This window comes from Ammospiza caudacuta, chromosome 1 (assembly GCF_027887145.1).
Source record: "Ammospiza caudacuta isolate bAmmCau1 chromosome 1, bAmmCau1.pri, whole genome shotgun sequence".
Lineage (NCBI taxonomy): Eukaryota > Metazoa > Chordata > Aves > Passeriformes > Passerellidae > Ammospiza > Ammospiza caudacuta.
The window spans coordinates 102,051,138-102,075,790 of NC_080593.1; the positions used below are offsets into that span (position 1 = coordinate 102,051,138).

Sequence of the window (24,653 nt, forward strand, 5' to 3'; positions counted from 1 at the left end):
TGAGGGAGCTGGAGGTGTTTAGCCTGGAGAAGAGGCGGCTCGGGGATGAACTTATTGCCCTCTACAAGTGCCTGAAAGGAGGTTTTGGCCAGGCTAGGGTCGGTCTCTCCTCCCGAGCAAGCAGGACGAGAGCGCATAACTTCAAACTGCACCAGGGGAGGTTCAGCTTGGACATTAGGGAGAAATTCCTCAGGAAAGTGTGATCAAATATGGGAACGGACTGCTCAGGGAGGCGGTGCTGCCCCTGTCCCTGGAGGTGTTCAAGGAGAGCTGGGACGTGGCACTTGGTGCCATGGTCTAGCTGACATGGTGGTGCTGGATCACAGGCTGCCCTCGACGATCCCGGAGATCTTTCCCGACCCGATGGATTCCGGCATCCCGAGAAACCCAGGGCGGGCGGGGCTCCGCTGGTGACGGCGGTGGGCGGGGCCAGAAGGCTGTGCGTGACCCTCATGTGGGCGTGGCCTCCTCAGGGGGCGGAGCCAGGTGTGCCCTTCGGCCGTAGGGGAAATGCACGCGGCGGCGCGGTGACGTCAGGCGGCGCGGGCCGGCGGTGACGGCGGGTCCGGGCGGCCATGGCGCACCGGTACCTGCTGCTGGCGCGGGGCGGCGGCGGCCGCCGGGGGCTGCCCGGGGCCCCGCTGCAGCAGCTGCTCTGCGGGAGGGGCCTGCTCGGCGGGGCCAGGCCCTGCCTGGCGCAGGTGAGCGGCGAGCGGGCCGGGGCTCGAGGGAGGGCCGTGCTGGCGGTGGGGCGGCCCCGGGGCGGGGAAAGGCGCCCCGCTGCTCGGAGCCGGGCGCGTCTCTGCTGTCCGCGGCCTTCCCCGGCTCGTCCTCACCCCGGCCGGAGGAGGCAGCCACGGCCTGCTCGGTACCGGCCCTTCCGGGCGGCGGGGAACGAGGCCCGCGGGTGGGTGAGCGGGCGGGCGGGCCGGAGTGCCGCGCCTCCCGGCCTGGAAGGGGCAGCCGGCTCCGTGCGGGAGAACCTCGGGCTCCTGCGGCAGCAGCAGCAGAGTCCTCCTGCAGAGGGAGGCGACACCCCAGAGCTGCTGCTGTGCTGCATCCCGCCGCTATTCGTAGAAACTTAGAGTGTTAGGAGGTTGAAGGGACCTTAAGGATTTTCTCTTCCCAACTCCTCTGACACAGGGACACCTCCCATTACGCCAGGTTGCCTGGCCTTGAACACTACATCTGCAGCTTCTCTGAGCAGCATGTTCCAGTGTCTCACCACCCTCACAGTAAATAATTTCTTCCTAATATCTAACTTAATTTCTCCTCTTTGAATTTGTATCCTTTCCTTCCTGTCTTATCAATACAGTTCCTGATAAAGGGTCCCTCTCTGGCTTCTCTGTAGACCCACTTCAGATACTGTATGGTAACTGTGAGCTCTCCATGCAACTTTCCTCCAGCATGAGCACCCCCAGGTTTCTCAGCTTCTCCTCATAGAGGAGGGTTCCCATGTTCCCAGTGGTTTTCCAGGTGCTGTGTCCCACCTGATTCCAAAGTTCTTCCATTGCTTTCTCAGAGTGATGAGTTGTGTCAGGTGGGTTTGAGGCTGGGTGAGAGACTGAAATGTTAAAAATTACTGACTTAGCACCTTGTTTTGGGTGTCAGTGTTCTGGAAAAGAGGAGCGTGGTTGTTTGCATCCTGGGATTGCACAGTGCAATGATGCCATAAACCTGCACCTGCAGCAGTTGTGGTACTAGCTGGTAAAGCATGATGTTTGTGTGTTCATTCTTAGTAAAATGGCCTTTGCTGTCAGCTGTTACAAGATGTGCACTACCCTTGCTGACAGCTCTAACATAGTGCGGGAATGACAGGCCTGTGGGAAAGGAAGATGCTTGAGTGCTCTCCCTTTCATGGGCATCTTGCTTTTCTTTGTTTTCCTGTAGCACAGAGTGCTGAACAGCCACACCTTTATAGCTGTGAAGGTTATCTCTAGGATAGTGATGACTGTGAGAGGAATACACACCGAAGGTGTGTTGTAGCTTAGTTCTCAGCATGAATATGGGGCTTGTTTTTCATGGTGAATTTGGTTTTGTTGAGCTGAACATTATTTCAATAAATAAAACATTATCAGCAGTGCTGCTGATCTCTCAGAAAGCTAACTCTTGTTACTTTCAAGAAAATGTAAGGAGTTCCTATTTGGAATCAATCTTAGGAAGGGGACTTTGTATTCATTGTAGCGTCTGGCTTTGTGTGCAGGCAGAAAATTGAGGATCTTTGTTCCATAAAAGCCATTTCTTTTTTAAAATTGATTTTTCTGTAAGAAAAAGTGAGCAGTTTGGAGTCACAGAACCTTAGAAAGGCTTGGGTTGGAAGGGACCTTAAAGATCCTCCAGTTACAGCCCCCCTTTCCATGGGCAGGGACATCTCCCACCAGACCAGGTTGTTCTGGGCACCATTCAGTCTGACCCTGAATACTTCCAGGCATCCACAACTTCTCTGAGCAACCTGTTCCAGTTGCTCACCACCCTCTGGGAGTAAAGACATTTTCCTAATTTCTCATCCAAATCTCTGCTCTTAGTTTAAAAACATTTCCCCTTGTCCTATCACTATTTGCCCATGTAGAAAATAACTTGCATTAAGGTAGATTTCTTTACCAGCTTTTTGTTGTGTGTTGTCCCCTCTTCCCATTATGTTATTATGTAATATTTTGGTGGCTGATAGATAATTAAGACTTCTGGTTTAATTTTGCTTTTATTTGTAACTTGATAATGGGTAAAGCTGTAATTTCCAGCTTCTTAGAATGAACAGATTCTCTATCCTGTATGTACAGCTAAGCAAATGGATTTTCTGTTCCTGCTTTGTGTAGCCTCAATTTTGTAAACTTTTTAAGGAGTTCTGCTTGTGCTCTTGGGTTTATGTAGCACTCTGGATTAGTAACATTTTATGGGTTATTTTAACTCTAAAACTGACCTTTGTTTGTTTTGCTTATCTAGAACTTACATTTTTAAAAGTCTTGATTTTTAGGATGGTGTCACAAGGTCTGCCCAAAAGAAAAAAAAATCAGATTTTTGGTTTGGTTTGGCTTTTTTGGGGGTTTTGCTTTGGTTTTTTTTTGCCTCTGACTGGGAGATACTTGGCAAGAGTTTCCTGGTATACAGCCTGACACAGCATCCAGTCAAAATGTGCTCTGTTTGCTTTCTCTGTGTTCAGGCAGTGGGTGTGCTTATATCAGCTAAGCTTGCTGTGGCATTCCCATTGCCAGACAGACCTGTATCAGGATGATCAGTTTTTGTGCTGCTGTTTTAGAGAATTCTTGAATATCTCCTGTGAAGGAGACTCTACAACCTCTCTGGACAGCCTGCTCCAGTGCTTAGTCACCCACACAGTAAAGACATTCTTCCTCCCGTTCAGGTGGAGCTTCCTGTGCATCAGTTTCTGCCCATTGCCTCTTGTCCTGTGCTCAGCACCACTGAGAAGAGCCTGGATCAACCTTCCTGGCACCCTCCCTTCAGATACTTAAAGACAATAATGAGGTCCCCTCTCAGCCATCTCTTCTCGAGGCACTCAGGTGACACTGAAGGTGCCATGAAGTCACTTGTTCCTTTTTCTCACAAAGCAGCTTCAAAGCACTCAGCTCTCTGCGTATTAACTTGACAGGGGACTGTGTTTGTTCATGGAATTTAGGATCTGTAGGGACAATCCAACAGAAGCAATCCCATTATTCAGGTCTGCCCCAAAGCTCTTGTCTGCTTACCCTTCTCTCTCCTTCACTTAAACTATAACTTATTCTGTAGTAAACCTGTGCTAGTCTGGGCCAGACAACTAGATTTGGCTTACTTTAAGCTTTTCTTTTAAACATGAGCAGTTGTTTCTTCTTAGTTGGAGTAAAGCTTTCAGAATATTTCAGTCTCTTTGCAAATAAAAAGTAATCTGAGTTTGCAGAAGAACTAAGTCTCTAATTTTGTGTTTTGTAGGGGACCACTGACAGGAGAAAACCCTACTGTTTCTTTGAGTTTCATTAGTTGTTGCAACATTCACTCCCTGTCTGTATTTGGAATATACATGATCTGTGGCAAGCTCTTTTTATTTTATTGCCCACATGGCTGCATCCCACTTGTCCTAAAACTTCTTCTAGGAGCACAGATGGAATTGCTCATGTTGGAGGTCATGATGTATTGGATTTAGTAGCTGTTCTCTACATTAGCTTCTCTCCAGACTATCTGCACTGCACGTGCTTCTGAGAATCAGTGAAATTCCCTCTTGGATTTTCAGTATCAGATTTTATTCAGACATGCAGAGGCACAAAACTAATCCTGACCAAGCAGCCCAAGAATTCTTAGCTCAGTCCACAGCAAAATGAGAACATTTTGGTGTTCTTCTTTGTTCCAGCAGGTGGAACTATAGGGATGCTTGAAATAAGCCTGATGTATTTCATCATTTAATAAGGGGTGGAAGGGGAAGCTCCAGACAGAAAATTTCAGCAGAGTTACAGCATTCAGTTAATGAATGACAGCATGCCTAGGGTAGTTCTAGTGTGCAACCAAGTAATCAAAAGTTTCTTTATATGTAAAAATGGGTTTTATTTACAGCCACTGTACCTTGACTATAGCACTGAGCTTCCTCTCACAGAATAGTCACAGAGGTGTTAGTCCCAGATAGATGTTTGCTTTCTTCCAAGGATACTTGGAGTCATACCTGTTGCTTTTCAGTTAGTGTTGGTTTTTGCATTTTACTATTTCTGTAGCTCTTGAGGTAAATAGCTTCTAATCAAAAGGAACAGGAGGCTGAGTGCCTTTTTGTGGCGGAAGGAAGTGGAGGCAGCAGGAAAGTCAGTCTGTGGGGAAATCTTGGCATGGATCATATTTTGTTTCTCAGAAGCGTTGGAAAAGCTTATGAAGGGCATTTTATCTAAAATATGTCCTTCTTGAAGAAATCAGGTAGGATTTCTCTTGAATAAAATTGCAGTTTATACTTTTTTGAAGTATCCAGCTGTAGTAGCAAAATTTTATTAAGAACTTGTGAGTTTAAAGATTTAGTTTTCTTTCATTGCACTTAAATGATGAATAACAGTAAACAGCCTTAGGACAAGGAGCAAGGACAGGAACAAGCCATGTTAAAGCTTAGGTTTGTTGTGGTTTTATAACTGGATGTTTACCCTCATAGGGCTTTGGATCTTCTTTTTGAACTGAGATTCCTTGTCTGTTTTAGTTTCTTAGCTGGATGTAAGCATTGTCTGCCACATCCCTTTCTTTTGGATTCAAGTAGATCTCTCATATTCAGAAACTACAACTTCTTAACTATTTGTAAAAAGGTTGCAGACAAAACATGATTCAGTGCTGTGTAGATCATGCTTGTACAGTCACAGTTAATGTTGCACTTCAATGTCATTTGGCTGATGTGATTAAACATGTCCTATAGAAATCAATGTGTATTTAATGTTCATAGCTTGTAGTGTTTTCTGCTTGATTTTTCTTTTTTAATGAACAATGTTTTGTTTGTAAGATTAAACTCTGTTCTTAACAATGAGAATAAAAATCTCCTTGCTGTAGAAATTACTCATTTGATGAACTTTTCTTTTTCCATTTGTTGTCTTACTTTCTGGCACACAGCAGTTACTACAATATCTGTTGTAAAGTATTGTCTGACTAGCTGCAAGGCTCTACCAGAGAGCTTGAAGATTTTTGTAAAGTGTTCTTGTTGCTTTATATTTCTTTTTCATCTTTCAGCTCTGTGACCAAGTTACCCCTGGAGTTCCTGCTGATAGAAGCACTTTTTTGGCAAGTGTAATCGCTGCTTGCAGAAGGCTTTTCTCTCAACCTCCCAAAGGTGACTCTAACTTTGATTTGTGAAACAAAGCAGACTGCTTGCATACCTTGCTGAGGACCGCACTTATGTGCTATTTAGCTTTATTGTCTGTGGGGAAGTCAGTTCTTGTACTAACCAGCCTATAATCTTGAGATGAAACATTTGGTTTATGGGATTTTTAGGAGCTATTAAAGAATAATGTACTTTGCTCAACACTGTGCAGTGGAGCTTTCTGTTGACCTAAATTTCTCTATGTCTGGTTAAAACATAGCTTTACTTCAGGCTATTAAATAGAAGTGATATTCTCTTGTCAACACAGCAGATATATTTATGGAGACCAGGTAGAGCTTTTCCACAAAAAAACAAGAGCAAAGCTGGTTTTGCAGTCTGTATGTTCCTAGCTTTTTTGCTGGTGTATACATTCATCATGTGATGAAAGAATTGTAAAATAAAAACCAACTGTGAGCTCCTTTCCTCTTTCTCCATAGGATTTGAAAAGTATTTTCCCAATGGGAAGAAGTCTAATGGAACTAAAGGTACACCTGGAGAAACAAAAGGTAGAAAAAGCTGCTTGACTTCAGTTCTTTGTGGAATGTATATTCATTAAATTCGATTTTGGCATAACAATTGTGAGTTTGGGTTTTAGGTTTTTTCTTTATTTTTCAGGGAAGATATATTTGTACCAGATTAGTTTAGAAGTGTAAATTGGTATGTTTTTATTATATGTGATATGAAAGGAAAATAACATTCATCTTCTGGAATAGTATTTATTTTTATGCTTCTGTTGGAGTGCTGTCCCTCAATTATAAGTTAACAGACATCTCTTCTGGTCATAACTGTCTCTCTGCTATTTAATGGACTATATATCTGTTTTTTTAATGGGAAATGCTGTTTTTTACATCATCTAATTATTGTAGTATTGCAGTATACTTTATTTTCCAGAACATCTCGTTAATATAACTAATAAAAGGTAATGTGAGATTAGCATAAGATGTAATTTTTTTTTTTTTTTAGAAACAAAGCAAGCTACTACTTCCAGACAACCCAGTGGAACTAGTAGTGGAGGGGGTGGGAGTGGTGGAAAAAAAGGAGGCAAGAAAGAAGAAACTAACTGGTGGACCAGATTACAGAAGGTTTTGACTTTAAAATATCTTTCTTTATGTCACTATCTTGTCTTCATGAAATAACCTTGCATGATTTTGCTTTTTAAGGCCATATTCTGATTGCCCAAATCTTGCTCAAGCCTCCTGTACCAGACCTTCCATGGCAACTGGCTCTAGATGGCTGCCCACTCAGTGCCTTTCATGAATAACTGTTTTGTGCATAACTCCAGAGGCATCTACCTCTGTTCAGGAATGTTAATGAAGTTTAAGCTGTGTGAATGTGGTTGCTAGTAGTCAGTATTCTTAGAGGGGAGCCTCAGACCTTTAAAGGCCTTGTGTTTTGTTTCAGTGGCAATTTGGAGAATTTTCTGACCACACAATGGTCATTAAATGTAGTTTGCTCTTACATGTTCTGACCTTGATGGAATACTTATGTGAGTTTCCCTTTGAAATTTATTGCCATTTATTGCCAGCTGTAACACAAAGATGATGGCACCTGACAGTACAGAAATATGTAAAATATTCCTGTATGTATATAAAGAATGTTTTTGGTGGAAGTTTTTCTTCCTTCTGTTAGTTTTTCCTTTATTTTTTGTTGGTCTTGCATGCACTCCCGGAGACCAAGGATAATTGTTTTAGAATGGAGGCAGAAAGGTCATGTGATTTTTTTTTTTTCCCTTTCTAAAAACAGTAGTTCATGGATCAAAACTCTTCAATTACTGTTTGTAAAACACTTAAAGAATTTCTATTGCTGTAATTCCTCAGTTCTATGTGAAATTTCTCAAGTGTGTTCATACAACAAAGCAGACTTTTGTTTAACATTCTCTGTGGCAACCTTGAGGGCAGGGAATAGAAGCTACAAAGAAATATCAGAACCTGTTTCCTATGTGCCTACTGTATTACAGACTCTAATTTTTGTTTTTTGCTTTCTCTATTTCCTAGGGTGACATTCCATGGGATGTCAGGGAATTTCGGATGTATGTGGTGGGAAGTTCTTTTTTCTGGACAATGGTTGTGTACTACTTCTTCTTCAGGGTCCCTGGGAGAGAAATCACCTGGAAAGACTTTGTCAACAACTACCTTTCTAAAGGATTGGTGAGTGGGGAGGGGAATCAGTGTGAAACATCAGAGTGCTGAAGATGCTCATTGCTGCCTCCCCAGCTGGGCTTATGTTTGTGTGTCTGCAGAGTGAGAACTGGCTCTGTGTAGGTTTCAAGGGAGAAAGGAATTAGCTTTCATTTAAATCAGTTCCTAGATCTGATATTTTGGATGGATGTGGGAAGATTTATGTCATTTCAAGAGAGGAGAGGGAATAGCAGCTCAGGACAAAGCTTTGGTTGGATAACTCCTATGGGTGCTGGGGCAGTGTAGCTACACTCCCTCTGGGTGTGGCTTTGCAGTACAGGTAAGCTGACATAATGGCTTAAAGAGACATGCCAGCTGCCTTTGGAAGAAGTTTGCTCCTAACCTTATCACTTGCATGAGCCCATTCCTCTGAAAAGAAAAGGTTTTCTGCTTGTTACATGTCTGAAATCAGTTCCTTGGGGAATCTGAGAAGCAGCAGTGAGAACAGAAAGGGATGGGTGGGGAATGGAAGAATCCTTTCAAGGACAGTACATTGGCATCCCTTCACCAGCCTGACTGTGTTGTAAAGTAGCCTTCTTTATTTTTCTCCTCTCATTTTTTCTTACCTGGAGCCACTACTGGAGCAATCAATTTTATCATCAGTATCCTATCTCTCTGTAGAACTTGGCAGCTTTCCATGCTTGGAGTAATAGGTTGGTGATGCCCTGAAGTTCAGGAGATTGTCTTGCACAGGCTATTTCCACTTCAAGAGCCATGAGTTCTTTGCTTTGCTCCCTCCCTGCTTGTAGCTTCATCTTACAGATTAGGAAAGCATTGGTTTGCTTTGTCCTCTAGGTTTCACACCTGGAGGGATTTTCTGTTAACACAAAATTAACCTTCCATTACCTCCCTTTGGTAAGCTGCTGAAAAGGGTGTCTCTTACCTTTCTTTTCTAACTGATCCATGCAGAGTTCCTCTGTGTGCTTCTGCCTGGACTGTCTTACAGTCAGTCCTGTTCTAAATTGGTGGTTTTGCACATCTTGTGAAAAAACTCATACTGATTAAATTTCTGAAGCAGTAAGACGCTTAAATCTGTAAAAATATTCATTTAGCTGTTACAGTGAACAAAGCCTGAAGCCTCCTTGCAGAAAAGCATTGTGAAAGGAGGCTGTTGCACAAAACCAAGTTTCTTGTGACTTTGAAAGATGTAGTGTGGATATTCAGACAGACTAAATGTGTGGCTATTAAGAGCTGTTGGCTGCCTAAGTGGTGGGGAGAAGACAGCAATACTGGAGTCATGTGCTTTTCAAAACACAGGTGTTCAGGTAGTGTTGTGTGAAATCAGGTTAGTTCTACAGTGACTTCTTAGCTCATGTTTTCCTTCAATTCTACCAGAAATGACCACATGTAGTGAGTTCAGGGAACAACCTTACTCACCTGTGTGCGATTCAGGCCCAACTTCTAAAGCTAGATTGCCTAGTTTTAAATGCTTTAAAATGTTAAAACCAGTTATTTTATGGAAAAGGGAAGAAAACATGGAAAAATTTGTACTTGACTTCTAAAAAGGCCCTGTCAAATCCAACAATCTAACCATTGGAGGAGACCTGTAAAAAAAGTCTTAATGGTATATATCTGCTAAAGCTGTAGCACAGTTCCCAGGTTTATATAGTATCTATTACCCCAGGTAAATACTTTATGTAATTGATGTTACTGTATTTAATATTGTAGCACAGGAAGCCCTTTCTAGTAGGGAAAACAGTTGTAAGAACAAAGTTCAGATTTTCCTCATTTTGCTCAGTTTGGTTTGTTTTGGAAGCTGCTCTAAGAGTTTGGAATCATGTAACTTACTGATTTAGGTGTTTTGACCACTGAGACAATTAACTACTGTTTAACTATTTTACTGTAACTGATTTTTGCTGATGCATGCCTTGAGTTTTTCCTTGAGAAGAGGATATGATGTCCGTCTTTCAATTTAAATTCCTATGTGCCAGTATTCCTTTTTTCCTGATTACATAATGGCAAACTGTAGACTGTGGACTATGGAGCTGTCCTGATGTACCTGATTAATTGTACATTCTAAGTGGAAGACAGAAAGATTCACATTTGTTATCTGAAGCTGTGGTGGAAGCACAGTGACTGTACACTCTTCACTCAGGTTTTGTTCTTTTCTCCTCCTACAGGTGGACAGACTTGAAGTGGTGAACAAGCGCTTTGTTAGAGTCATCTTTGTTCCTGGAAAGTCTCCTCATGAATGGGTAAATAATTTTAATACATGTACATGGGATATTAGAAGCAGCAAAACAGTCTTTTTATGTAAAGTTTGAGGCAGAAACTTGGTCTGGATCATTAATAATTTCTTGATCGAAAACATTTTTTCTTGTTACATTATCCTACATTGTGTGTTTTTCACTTTACTGTATCAGTTGTTTTGCCATGGATATATTTAAACTGGGACAAGTAGTTCCTTTCCAGCACTGTGCTCTTTAATACAGATACATAAACGAGAAGAGTAACAAATTGCTGAAGGTTCTCTGTTTTTAACTGCTGTTTTCCATCTGCTCAAGAAAATCCCAGACTTAAGTCCACATACCTAGGAATCTTTTCTGTTCCAGACTGCTTTTAGCCAGTTACTGGAAAAAACAAAGAGAAGTGTTTGTTTCCAAAGTATTTATTTCATGGAGTTGCTCTTCTAGTAGCACAGTGAGGAATAGGCTGATACAGGTGAAAGTTTTCCAAAGAATGATACCCAGTGGCAGAGACCTATTAAAAATATATAAAATGTTCATAGAAAATTCAAAGAAGCATTAGAAAAGCTTTATCAGGTTACCTCTTCTTAGGTGGTGGAGCTTTTCTTAAGTGTCTTTCTGAAACAAGGTCTGCAAGTCCCTCCTGGGTAAAGTGAAATCTGCAGCAATTACTTAATCAGTGGGTTTCATTATGGCTTATTTATACACCTACTCTTTAGCCCACATACAACTAGTTGCCTTTGTTTCCCAATCACTTAACTGCTCTGGTTTTTCTTTTTCAATGTTAGGGTGAGGAGGGACAAGTCAGGCAGGTCATGGTGCAAAAGGGGAGATTTTCTTGACCAGATCTCAACACATTTTGAAAGTAATGGCTGGATTTTTCTTTCTGGTCTGTGAGAAATTTGTGCTGGGTTTTTTTTTTTTTTGGTTGGTTGGTTGGTTTGGGTTTTTTTGGTGCTGGTTTTTTTTTTTTTTTGTGAACACAGCTGACTAGTATAAGCTGCAGAAGCTTTTCTTAAGAAAAGCAAAAACCTTTCTTAATCAGAAGGGCTGAGACCTTCAAATGAAACAGTAAGTTGTATGACTCCTGTGTTTCCAGGTTCAGTGCTCTGTATTATTCTGACTATATAGGTCCCTTATAAAGATCTGTTTATTACTCCCTTCCATTTTTTTTTCTGGTGAAAATGCCAGGATTTCCATCTGTTTAAAGTGCCCTAAAACTATTGAGATTCATCATCTCTGCAGAAGCAGTGATAGGTACAAGTATATTCAGGCTGGGAGGCTGCAGATTTGTTGTGTGCCTCTTATACCACTTACACACTTGACAGGGCAACTTAAACTTGGTCCAAATCTAACACATACACAAGGAATTACCAGACTAGAAGAAGCTGGCTTGTAGTGAAGGTGAAATAAGAGAGGATACTTGGTCATCTCTGCTTTTTTCCTCGCAGTACGTCTGGTTTAATATCGGCAGTGTGGACACTTTTGAACGGAATCTGGAGACTGTGCAGCAAGATCTGGGAATAGAAGTGGAGAACAGATTGCCTGTAGTCTACTCAACAGAGAGTGATGGGTAAGAAGTTGTTTTAAAAAGTCTCTGGTAAAAAAAAAGGTTGTGTTTACTGCAGAGAAGTAGGTTTGTAGTACGCATAGCTTGTGCTTCACTAGGTGGCAGTATTACCAGAATAACAATCTGCTTGGGTTTGTTTCTGAGTATTATGTGTAAGAGAAGCTGTTCAGTACTTTGTCTATGAAGAAATCCATATCCTCTTACTCTAAATATAACTTCTCATTATATAAACGTTTTACTGTAACTCCTTTCTTCATTTAAGCCCTTCCTCCCCGTGACTTTTACTAGAGCAAGAGTTAGCCGGGAACAGCAGCAGAGCTCCAGAGATGACGCTCATGTAGATTTTGAACAGACAGATTATATCATAGAACCATAGTATATTGGCTGAGCTATTCTGGGCATCAATTTTTGGCCAAAAAATAAGCATAATCAAAATCTGGGGCCTTGGAAAAAAGCAAGAAATAGGTGATTAAGTAAATCACATTGATCTGCCCATTAACAGAAACTGGAAGATGGATCATGCTCTTAATTGTTAAGAAAAATAGTACTGATGTTAGATTTACAGCATTGTTGCTTCCCATTAGGGAATAAGGGCTCTGATACTAGATTTGTGTTCTTTGTATTAGCCTTATGTGGCTGAATTTTATTGACCTTATTTAGAAGACAGTTAAAGTGCTTCTCTGATGTATTTTTCCAAATGGCTTAGAAGACAAACATAATCTTGTAACTCAAGGACTAGTTTCTTTTTGGTTCTAAGTGAGCAGTTTAGAAGTTACTCCTGCTGATGTCTGTCAAATAGGTTTTTTATCATCAGGAAGTTGTACTTTGTGTGTACTAGCTCATGTGACTAATGAGAATGGCTCATTTACTGCCTCTCTTGTGTTTACATACTTGTGGGTATTTGTTTTGATTTGGGGGGATGGAGGGGAATGTCTTCATTTTACTGCAGTGTGTGTTACCAAGCTGCTGCTGCCTGTTGGTCTTGGTGGCAGCAAGAAAAATGGTGGCCTTACTCTGGGCAATCCTGCAACTTCAGACAGAGGTTTTTATTTCCCTGTTCTACACACTGCCTGCCTCATTTCTGTGTTTCTTTATAATGGAACATGATCTTAAGGATGGTCCATAAATAAACCTGTTGAGCCCTTATTTAAACAAACCTGGGGAAAGTAATGGTCAGGGCAATGCAGGACTTGTGCAAGAAGGCTGCATGTTGGCCTGAGGCTTCTCACCACAGACTGGGAAAGGTAGATCAGTTCCTATACCTTTTTCAGCCTTGTACAGACCTTTACTTCCTGAATCCCTCTTCCTTACCACAGCTCTGATTCTTTCCTCAGTGTCTGTTCTGCATATAGATATTTATATATATTGCTCTGCCCCAGGAATGCCACAGAAAGCAGGAGAGAGCAGCTATATATAATCAAAGTACCGCTGTTCCCTGTTGGATCAGAGTCTGCTGAATACCACAGTAGAGAGAAAAATCCTTGTTTTCCTCTTTATCCCAGGAATGTGGGTTATCTGTAAAGCCTGGAAATCCTGTGCTTTATGATTGTCCTTCTTTTCTGCATTTTGTTTTTGCTGAGTGTGGGTAGAACATCTTGTGAGCTGTTTGTTGAACTGTTCCTTTTCACAGAAAAATCTGTACAGTGCTCAGATACTATGATAAAGAGGACTGTGTTAGGGTTTTGGGCTTTTACAGAGCTGTGCTAGAAAGCTGGAGGACAATGAACAATGAATAATAATTTAAAAAAACCAAAACCACAAAGCAGAAACAGAAAACCCCACCCCATGAAACCACGCCCTCCCCCCTGCAAATCTGTATCCTTGAAAATGAAAATGGAAACATTGAAAGAGAAAAAAAAATGTAAAAAGCTGAAAGACCTAAGGGAAGAAGGGCGTGTATTTTGGAGAGAAATTTCTGCTTGAAGTAATAGGACACACTGTCTATATGCTACCTAATGCAACTTACTTTGAGAATATAACCATTTACATAACTAGTCCTGTAAATTTGCCTTTGAAAAACAAGCTACTTCTGTTTATTAGGTAATGCAGTTTTTCCTCTGCAAAACTCAACAATGTTACTTGATGTGCTCGGTTTAAAAACAAGCAACTATAACAATTTGTTCTCAAATTTATTTTGATGGTTTCCAAGTGTGAACAACCTGCAGAAGTACAAACATTGCAAGTTAATAGACTATTAGTCCTGAATTTGCTTATAATGGAACCAACATCTTATATGTGTTATTTGCAGTAATGGATTATTGTGATAGGTTTCTCTTTTTTTGTTTGTTTTTCTCCACAGATCATTTCTCCTCAGTTTGCTGCCTACAATTCTGATTATTGGTTCATTGCTGTACACATTAAGAAGAGGACCTGCAGGCTTGGGTCGGGCAGGGCGTGGAATGGGTGGACTTTTCAGTGTTGGTGAAACTACTGCCAAAGTACTTAAGGATGAAATAGATGTTAAATTCAAAGATGTAGCTGGCTGTGAGGAGGCCAAATTAGAGATAATGGAGTTTGTTAACTTCCTGAAAAATCCCAAACAGTATGAGGATCTGGGAGCAAAAATTCCAAAGGTAAGGGATCGATGACTTAGACTTTATTCTTCTACTAGTCCTCAGTATTCTAAACTGTACTAGGATTGTTTACATATGCAATGCTTTCCAGCTTCTGTCTTCCAATCAGAAAAAAAAAATAAGCAAGCATTGAGTGCCAGCAGTGTAACTGTGGTGCCAGCAGACTTGCTTTATGGAATACATTGTCTTTTCACATGGGCCAGAAGTGATACACACCATAGGTATAACAGCAGTCTTGCAAGTGGTTATTACAGAATTGCCTTTTGGCTGTGCTGGCAGGGGAGCCCACCTGATGACATACCTTTCTTTTTCTTACTTAATATGTCAGTCAAACAAAACACTGTTCCTGAAACTCTAAGACAGCATGGAGTGTTGGATCTAATTTGTTTTCCCTTTTGCTCCTTTAAAGGAGGGGTTAATCTTCAATTATTTCCTTACATGATTTTTGACTGTGGTGCAAGAAAAGCCAGAGGGCTCAATATCATTGACATGTTATTTCATAGGCTTAATATTGTTTTCTTCCTGAAGAAAATATACGTGTTTGTCTTGCAGGGGGCAATTCTGACAGGTCCTCCAGGTACTGGGAAAACACTTCTGGCTAAAGCTACAGCTGGAGAAGCCAATGTGCCATTTATCACCGTAAATGGCTCAGAGTTCTTAGAGATGTTTGTTGGTGTGGGTCCAGCACGAGTAAGTCCTTGGCCTTGCTCTGTTCTTTCAGTATTGGCTGTTGAAAGGATGTTGTCAGGTTTGGGAGACAAATGGTTTGGTTACAGCTGAAGTTGTTTCTTCTATGCAGATTTCTTACAAGTGATGCCAGATGCATGTCAAAACACAAAAATCACCAGTGTACCTTTAATAAAAGTTACTAAGGCAGTTCATTAGCTAGTTTCACTAGCCTGCAACAGTTCACTGTTAAAGATGTGTCTCTTTTCAGGTGCTTGAGAACACAGAACAACACTCTTTAAGCTCTGATCTGAAGTAAATTTACTAGCTGGATCAGAAATCTGTAGCTGATTCGACTACTGCTATGGGAATGCCTCCTCCAGCTCTAAATCCTGCATCTTTGGAGAACTTTATTGTCTTTGTAGTTTGAAACTTTTAGTTGTAAAGAGGACACACAGATAAGCTTCTGATTGAAATATGAATCCAGTCACTGATTTCTGGAGATCAGGTGTTTTAAATAACCAAATATATGTCTAATATTTTTTTTTGCTTTTCTGCCTTAACTGTCTTAAGAAAGCTACTAAAAACATGTGAAGTGGTATAAACAAGTTACTGATGGCATTTTATGGAAATAAAAATTTGAGAAAGTATTAGGCATCCTAAAATAATAGTGATACTCAGACTTCTGTTGTCAATAGATACCTCAAATGCCCCAAAGCAAAATTACTTAACTTTTCTGTACTGGTCTATAAAAATAATTTTACTATCCAGTGAAATCTGTTGATTTAACTTTGGCTGGGAATCAAGGTTTCAACACAGTTGATAATTTCTGATGCCTATGGAAAACAACATCAGAGAGTTTTATTTTCAGTTCCTATTAGTTTATTTAATAGGCAGTTGTTAGTGGTGCTAAATTGATCATTTGTAAATTGAATGTACTAGAACTAAAACTACTTACAAGCCTTGGTTTCTTTGGTGACTTTGTAGTGTATATGCTTATGGAAACCTTTAATTCTCATAGTGCATATACACTAAAAATAGTTGTGTGATTCTGAATTTTGGCTTCTTCCAGTGAAAAGATAATTCACTTCAAGCATATGACACGTGTTTATCTTGTTCCTTCATAGTACTTTTTTCAAAAAAATTGGGTGACTTTCTGTTGTACAGCCTACTGTCCAAAATTTGCATCTCTTCGTGTGTACCGTACATTTTTTTGTCATCAGAGAAGTGTTCTGCGATTGCATCACTTAATGTATAAAGTAGTAAAGCTCTGAGCTGCATCTATTCTCACTCAGGTCAAAATTCTTCCATTAATTTTTCATTTCCTGTTTGCTCCAGTTGGATTCCTGGTTGTAGATCTGTTAACTCACTGAACTGGTTTTAATGAGACCCTTCTGATAGGTTTGCAAGCAGAGCAACATTGCAATGTTGCATCTAAAATTCAAATCAGATTGTGCTGCATCTACCACAGTAGTTAGGTAATACCTTGCTTAAAATATGAAAGTCTAAAAAACAATTTCAGCTATCTACTCACGTTCTGAGTGTTTTTTCCAGACATCTAGAAGTTAATTTAACTTCCAAATGAATATTTGGAGGGGAATTAAGTAACTTATCATTGCCTTGAGGGCTGGCTGAAGGCTTTGGAATGAATGCTTGTTCAGAGGCATACCTAGTTGTAGGGATACTGTTACTGATGTGCCTCTTCCCAGCCCTGCCCACCCCCCAACTCAAAAGAGTTACAAACCAGTCTGATACAGTCTCTGTTCTTTTGTTAAGGTTAGAGACTTGTTTGCTCTGGCTCGTAAGAATGCCCCGTGCATTCTCTTCATTGATGAAATAGATGCAGTAGGGAGGAAGAGAGGAAGGGGCAACTTTGGAGGACAAAGTGAGCAAGAGAACACACTCAATCAGCTTTTAGTAGAAATGGATGGTGAGTATTTAATGCCTAATACTATGTCATAATAACAAGGATATTAGAAAGAATATGCTTGTTCAGACCTGCTAACCAAGATTTGGATTCTAGCTTAAATACAAATTGTCCTTGTTTCCTAAAATAAAGCATGGTGACTCACTTACCTGCAGCCTAATGTTTTACTAGAATTCATTCAGAGAAAAAGAACCCTAATTCTGTATCTCCTAACTCTTTGTCATAGTTGAATAGTCAGAAAAATTCTTCACAATGAGACCAGTCTGCCTGTAAAAAAATACAGCTAGCCATACTAGTTCTATGCTTTCCAGAGCAGTTAATCTATTATTGTATTTTGAAGATAAAGCAGGATTTGATATAGTAGTTCACAAAGCAGAGCCCAAGGCCATTTTCTTGCTTGTTATGAAAAACTGGACAATGCAGCAATAAATAGAAATATTTTCAGCTTTAAGATAATTTGTTTGAACTGGCAGTTCTTACATGACCCTATAAGATGGGCAGTCTTTATTTCTGGTTTTGGAGGTTTTTTCCACAGAAATTATATTTACACAGCTTTTCTCTATCACTTTTCTTTAACAGGATTTAATACAACCACAAATGTAGTCATTTTGGCAGGTACTAACAGGCCAGATATTTTAGACCCTGCTCTGATGAGACCAGGACGCTTTGACAGGCAGATTTACATTGGTAAGTTTTACCTGGGTGCCTGCAGTCACTGCAGCTATTTATACATGTAATTTCCTTGCACACACTCAATTTGAATATATATGTGTGTGAAAAGTAAAACCATATGTCTTCTATTTTAAAGGACCCCCAGATATAAAAGGAAGAGCATCCATTTTCAAAGTTCACCTTAGACCTCTGAAATTAGACACTGTCCTAAATAAAGACAACCTGGCAAGAAAGCTTGCATCACTAACACCTGGGTTTTCTGGTAAGTGACTTCTAATGCCACTATTATTCTCCAAGCTTTAGATATTTGATTTCCCTACTAATTCTGGTTTTCTTGCACCTAAACTTCTGGATGGCATTTGATTTAATTGTGTTTACTGGCACAGCCTGAAATTCTCTTTGCCTGTTAGAGCAAGTAGGAGATTTCTGAGGGTCTCAAGTTTTGTCAGCTTTAGTCAGGGTGACACGAAGAGGGAGTTTCTTCTGTCTTCAGTACAAACAATTCAGAGGTTTCTGATTGTTGTCACTCCTCTGTGTGTTCTTCCTTTGTTTGTCCTTTCCTTTGTTTCATTCTTGAGCACTTCTGGAGAAGACCTGGGTTTTGTGAAGTTTGTATGCATCTTCTGTAGGAGAATTTATGTTTCTGGATGTAAAAACCAAATACCAGTGCAGAATTCAACTACTGGTCAATACAGATTTGAAATGAATTAGATTATAAGCCAGTAATGAGACTTCTCACATCTATTCCAAATTCAACACTTGTGAATTCTTCACTGGTTTTTGGTCTATATAAAACTATTTTTCTGTGATTTGATGATCGATGTCTCTGATAACTACAGTGATGATGTTTAAGTTACCTCAATAGCACTACTGCAAATAGTTTTAACAGAAAGTGGAGGGCTTGAAATCAGTAATGTGAAAGGATATCTTCTAAAGAAAAGCCAACATCTGAGCTATACAGAAGTCACATGTAGGAAATGCGTGCAGCTAAATATATACTAGTTTAAGTATAATCTGTTGCAGACAGAAAAGGAAGGTGGGATGTATCAAACAACTACTTCACTGGTAATAAACTTTATTTGCTGGCTGTCTACCTATGCAAAAAATCCTAAAGCCTATAACTATAGTAGATGCATTTAAATATATCTTAAGTAATTAAGCTATTTCAGAACGCATTACCTTTAATTTTCAAGCTCAGTGAGAGTTTATAGCAAACCAGTTGTAGATAAGATTATGCTTATGCTAAACTCAGAGAAAAGTTTTGAAAAGGATCAGTAATTCTTGCCTTCTCTTTTAGGTGCTGATATTGCTAATGTTTGTAATGAAGCTGCTTTAATTGCTGCAAGGCATCTCTCAGATGCTATAAACCAAAAGCATTTTGAGCAAGCAATTGAAAGAGTTATTGGAGGTAGGTGAATAGCACCAATTGTTTCTCAAAAATTGTAATAGACAGCTTCCTTTTTTAGATGTGTAGGAAGCCATGCTTTTGAATATTAGTGCTGCTCTTCAAGGTTGTTTTCTTTCTCTCCTAAACACACTTGATGTTTGGAAAAGAAGTATCCTGTCTATATTGCTGACTTCTGTAATAGAGGAAGGGGTACAAAGACAGATTTCATCAAGACACGTCTCTTATTTCTTCTTCAAAACAGCAAGAAGAAAAACTGGATTTAGGGATGCTTTTAACTGCTGCTAGCCTGAAATAATCTAGAAAATATTTTTAAAGTTCAAATGTTTTATTTAAGTATTTGAATATTCTTAAGAACTTGCATTGAAACTGGAAAGTCTAAGGAAGGACAAGGTTACAGTGAAACCTGTAAGATGTGAATTTCTAAAACTTGAAAGTTTTGGGGAGGTTGTTTAAATTTTTTCAATGGATCACATGTATGGCCTCTAAGTATTGCTCACCGTCCTTGCAAATGAGGTAAAGGATGTCAGAGGAGAAAGTTTTGTCTGAAACTATTAATCAAATTTATTTATTTTATAAAGGTTTGGAAAAGAAAACTCAAGTACTCCAGCCAGAGGAGAAAAAGACAGTAGCATATCACGAGGCAGGGCATGCAGTTGCAGGGTGGTTTTTGGAACATGCTGACCCCCTGTTAAAGGTAAGAATGCTAATTTGGACTTTTAATTTTAATGGTAGCATGGACAACACGTTTTTCTTTGGGGTTCCCCTCCACCAATGTTAAGAAGATATTAAAATATAATAAAAAGCAATGTGTGTCAATTTTAGAGTACATTTTTGTTCTTTTCTTGTTACTTTCTAAACTGTTTTCTGAATTAGCTGTTACATAGTTCGTAGTATAAATGCCCTTTGAAAGTGAGAGACCTGTTCTTCTCATGAGTCTGTCAGCCTTGATGGCTGCTTTCTCTCTGAGGCTTTCAGTACTGATTAGTGGTTTAAGTTACTCTTACCAGGTTACACAGGTATACTTCAAGAATAAGAAAGCTATATTTTACTTTCAATTTGCTTTCTTTTGGCTTCACAGCATGACAAGTTGAACGTAGAAGGAAAAGCACCCCAATCTCCCAAACTTGCTTTAACATTCATAGTTTTGCATAGCTGTGTTTTTCATCTCATCTCATCTCAGGCTTAAAAATATTGTATGGTTTACTTCTGGAAAAAAGGTCATTAGTAAATGTGGAAATTCATTAATGCTGTATCTGTTACAGAGTACATAATGCCCAATAACATTAAAGAAATTGTGGATTTTAATTAAAATGGTGTTTTTAAAATATGATACAGTTTTTAGAGAAGATATGAAGATTTCTTTTCCAGATATTCTAGTAGTTGTTATCCCAGTTTAGAGCTAGCCAGGGCTTTTAAGGATAGAACACAATGGGGGCAAAACTGTAAATGGAAATAATGTCAGAATTAAACCTCAAGGGTGAGTATGGTGTAGGCTGTATTAAAAATAAGTCAAACTGAAGAGTACTTTATGGTTTTTAACGCTGTTTAGTTGTAGCGCTGTTACTTTTTTTTGTAGGTATCTATTATTCCACGTGGTAAAGGACTGGGTTATGCTCAGTACTTGCCCAAAGAACAGTATCTGTATACCAAAGAGCAGCTACTGGACAGAATGTGCATGACTCTGGGAGGACGTGTGTCTGAGCAAATCTTCTTTGGAAGAATTACAACTGGTGCCCAAGATGACTTGAAGAAGGTGACCCAGAGTGCATATGCTCAGGTATGGGCTTGACTAAGACTTCTTTTTTTCCTTTACTGTTTTCTTTATCTCTGACCTAACTAATATTCTGGTATGGTGCAATTTCATCAGGTGCATCCCTCAGAAGCCTTGTTTCAGAAAACACTGTATGAATAAGCATCATGGTGTTGTTTAGAGATGCTGATGACCAATTATTTCATTTCCGTCTCACAACAGGAGTCCGTGCATTAGTCTTCAATTACTGCCCTACATCTGCCCACAGGAACATACACATTGATCCCATTGGATCACATGTGGGAGTTGTTACACTTATTTTAAAATGGAATTTAGTGCTCAGATTTGATCATATCATCCTACATTTACAATTGCCCAGTGTGAAGATTCAATTTGGATTCACACTTGAAATCCAGACTACCTTGTTTGAAAGCACTATTTGATGTCAGTTAAGTCTATGGGAATTGAGACATTGGTTTGTGTGTGTATCATATTAACTAATGTAGATGAGTAATTTAAAATCTTATCAATGCAATGACTCACCTAAGTGTAGCTATGGGCTACACACAGGTGTGTTGCTATGTTTCCTGCGTCAGGACAAAGGGTGTCATCTCATAAGACACTCACAAGGAGCAAGAGACATTTTGGAGTACACTTATCTTCCCCTGCATGCTTATCCCCAAACCCCACCTACTTCCTCTTCTCAAGCGTGCTTTTTGTTGCCTCAGTTCTGGAAGGCAATGTGTAATGTTATCTTGTTAATTCTATGAGATCTTCAGTGACTCTTGCTCAATTTTAAATTTATAAAATAAGTCTACTTACAGACTTCTATACATGTCAACCAAAATTAAGAAAGCAGGTTAAGAGACTTGGTTCTAATGGTGAGATCTCTTTGAATTCTAAATATTCATTGTCATACCTGTGTGGATTTTGCTAGACTGAGAAGTGCTACTTTAGTAACCATCAAATTGATAGTAGCCATGGAGTGAATAAATAAATAGCAGTTTGAACTTGCTTCTGCCGCTGCTGGAGGAAAATGCAGCTTAAAACATCCCTATTTGGCAACCAGACAAGTCAGTATTCAGTACTGAGTGAAGCAAGATAAGAATTGTTTGACATTTGTAGAGGAGTGTCTTGGGATGAGGAATAGCATATGATTTTTGGACTTGATAGAAAAAACCTTCAAGACCCTCTACTTTAGTACTTAAGTCAGCTTATCTTTATAGGTGAGTAGATTATGCTAAACTTCAGAAGTATTTTGAATTGGCAAAACACTTCTATTTCTGGTAAAGAAGGGCTTTACTGCTTAAGGAAGGCTGAAGTGGTTTTTGTGTAATATCTTCGAATTTAAACAGCAAAGCACTATGCATACCACTAGCAACCACTTTTAAATGGTGTTATTTGTGTCCTTCACTTTAATCAGTAAAAAGAAATAAGTGAAAATCAATGCATGTGTGTTAACTTCAGTAGACTTGCATTTTCAGGGAAAGGTTGATGTTACAGGAAAAGATTAGGTTATAGCAAAATTCTTCCTCTCCCTTTTGTTGGCCGTATTTACTTCAACATACCCTAAATTCTTGCTATCTCTCCTTTATTTATTTAATTTTTGTTCCTTTCAGATTGTTCAGTTTGGTATGAATGAAAAAGTGGGGCAGATTTCCTTTGATCTCCCTCGCCAAGGAGACATGGTCTTGGAGAAACCTTACAGCGAGGCAACTGCCAGGTTGATAGACGAAGAGGTGCGGTCACTAATTAACATTGCCTATGAAAGGACATTAAATCTGCTGACTGAGAAGAAAGCAGAAGTGGAGAAGGTGAGCATTACAGTGTTTTTAGCCATTAAGTTCCAGCTGGTAAGCCAAAATCTGAATTTAACTGAATTAGATTTAAAATAGATTGTATATGAGGAAGTTTGCTCAAAACCCATTTGATGTAATCTTAAGAATGTGTCACAAGACTTAAGAGAAACCTTCTTTTGTGTTGGAACACCTCTGAGCATCTCACAAGCATGATTTAACATCCCTCCCTGCTTATGTGGTCAATACTCATTTGGAAAGTGGGAGGGAAGAGACTGCCTGCTAACATAGGGTTTAGTAGATGTGATAGGCAAACTTAAAGATTAAATACCAGGCTCCCAATTTTTTTGGGCAGAAGAAGCTCTTGTAACCAGGGAAATTCATATAACTTCCTTTCTCTGAATTCCTTTTTAGTGTTAATAAAAATATGTTTGTCTTCTTCTGTTCTGTCCCTTGGCTGCTTATGATCTGCCTCACTGCAGCCAAGATTCAGCTTGTGCATATTCTCTTTCTTCATGCCACAAAACCTGATACAGCAAAAGGATCATTTTCTAGGACAGGCATCCAGTAGGCTTAGTGACAAGGAGACAATTTTGTATGGGCTCCATAAATCCTGTTGTAGCAGGTCAGCATCCCAGAAGAGATTGCTGAATGTGGTTTGTGCTGAACAATGAGCTCACTGACCCAAGGCTGCAAACTCCCCTGGTGCAGTGTTCACATATTGGTATTTTGGTATTTTATGGTGCTCTTGAGCTTGTAACACAGCAGCAGCCCAATTGAACCATCCCCACTGACTGGAAGGGAACACTTGTTTTCATGTACCACTTAATGTCTTGCATCCAGAGCCTTTTGGCAGAAGCAAAAAGCTGCTGTTCTGAAGCAACAATAAAAGCAACAGTGACCCACAGTGAGGGCACTTTGCTTAGTCTTAAAAGCAGGATTAAAAATAAAATTGTATTTGTGCTCCCTAAAAGTGCTCAAGGGGGAGAAGAATCTTGTATCTGATGAACTCTGAACAGCCTTTTTTTTCTATCAAAATTAATCAATGCCAAGCTAAATGCCTTAAGAAACCACTCCAACTAGGACAGCCATCTCAGGTGTTTGATATGTGTGACACAACTTGTTATGCTTTTCCAGGTTGCCCTGCGGCTGCTGGAGAAGGAAGTGCTTGATAAAAGCGACATGCTAGAGTTGCTTGGCCCAAGACCATTTGCAGAAAAGTCTACTTATGAAGAATTTGTGGAAGGCACAGGAAGTTTGGATGAGGATACTTCACTACCAGAAGGCCTTAAAGACTGGAACAAAGAGCGTGAAAAAGAAAAAGAGGAGACAACAGATGAACAGGTCGCTAGGCAGATCAGAGGAGGGATGCCATTTTAACTGTGAAGTGTGTGCCCATGGTGACTTGCACTCTGGAAGAGAAACAAACTCACCTAGTTTGTACTTCAAAAGAAAAAATATTTATTCAGCCAAACTGTATTAGTGATGGGTGGAAGAGTGATCTCATGGGACGAGATAAGGATGTTCTGCTTCTGATGTACGTGTGTGAGATCATCAGTGCACTGGTAAAAGGTGATCATCTTTTGTTTGCCAGCTGGAGAAGCATACAAGGAATTGGAGCTGCAGTGGAATGCCAGAACTGAGCCTCTCAAGCCTTGGAACAGTTCAGATTCATGCACAAATTTTGTGGCACTGATTGTTTTGATTTTTTTTTTCAAACATCTGTAAGCTTACAAAAATCAAAGGGTTTTTTTGATTATTTATCTAAACTATACCTGAATGTGACCTGTTTCCAAAAAGAAAAAGAATCATACAAAATGCATTGTCAAATGTGGTTGTACAAAGTACTAGCTTTGCAAAACTATCAACTCTTTCATCTGACCCTTTCCCCTTCACCTCATTTTGATTTTAGAGTTTGTCTACAGAGAACTGCCATGTAAGTTGACCGTGAAAACTGAACACTTGCTTAAATATCTTCAAATGTACTCATGGTTCAGTGTCTTAAATTAAGTCTGAAACTGTTTGGCTCCTGCAGTTTTACCAGTCGGTTTTTTACAGAGTTCTGTAAACTATTGAACATATGAATGTGATGTGTAAATACAGTTTGAGTCAATAAAAACAGTAC

The 24,653-nt window shown here is 39.7% G+C and overlaps 1 protein-coding gene across 2 annotated transcripts; it reads left to right on the forward strand.

The window, feature by feature from the left end:
• The first annotated feature begins 493 nt into the window (after nt 1-493).
• Nucleotides 494-24,653, forward strand: AFG3L2 (AFG3 like matrix AAA peptidase subunit 2). 2 transcript variants are annotated; one of them, XM_058800136.1, is made up of 17 exons: nt 494-701; nt 5,674-5,773; nt 6,241-6,309; nt 6,767-6,885; nt 7,798-7,950; nt 10,101-10,175; nt 11,618-11,739; nt 14,036-14,309; nt 14,862-14,999; nt 16,752-16,905; nt 17,482-17,589; nt 17,711-17,836; nt 18,872-18,982; nt 19,561-19,676; nt 20,559-20,759; nt 22,352-22,546; nt 23,666-24,653. In XM_058800136.1, exons 1-17 carry the CDS (start codon nt 576-578, stop codon nt 23,906-23,908), a joined length of 2,430 nt encoding a protein of 809 aa, XP_058656119.1. In that variant the 5' UTR covers nt 494-575; the 3' UTR covers nt 23,909-24,653. The 2 variants fall into 2 exon arrangements, with proteins under 2 accessions (XP_058656119.1, XP_058656127.1); XM_058800144.1 differs by having other exon boundaries at nt 567-701; nt 10,076-10,175.

Bases quoted from the DNA above. Each gene is read 5' to 3' on its own strand.
- AFG3L2 (XM_058800136.1), top strand. From the start codon at position 576: ATGGCGCACCGGTACCTGCTGCTGGCGCGGGGCGGCGGCGGCCGCCGG. The intron at 702-5,673 runs GTGAGCGGCGAG...TTCATCTTTCAG, and splicing joins CCAGGCCCTGCCTGGCGCAG to CTCTGTGACCAAGTTACCCC. The intron at 10,176-11,617 runs GTAAATAATTTT...TTTTCCTCGCAG, and splicing joins GAAAGTCTCCTCATGAATGG to TACGTCTGGTTTAATATCGG.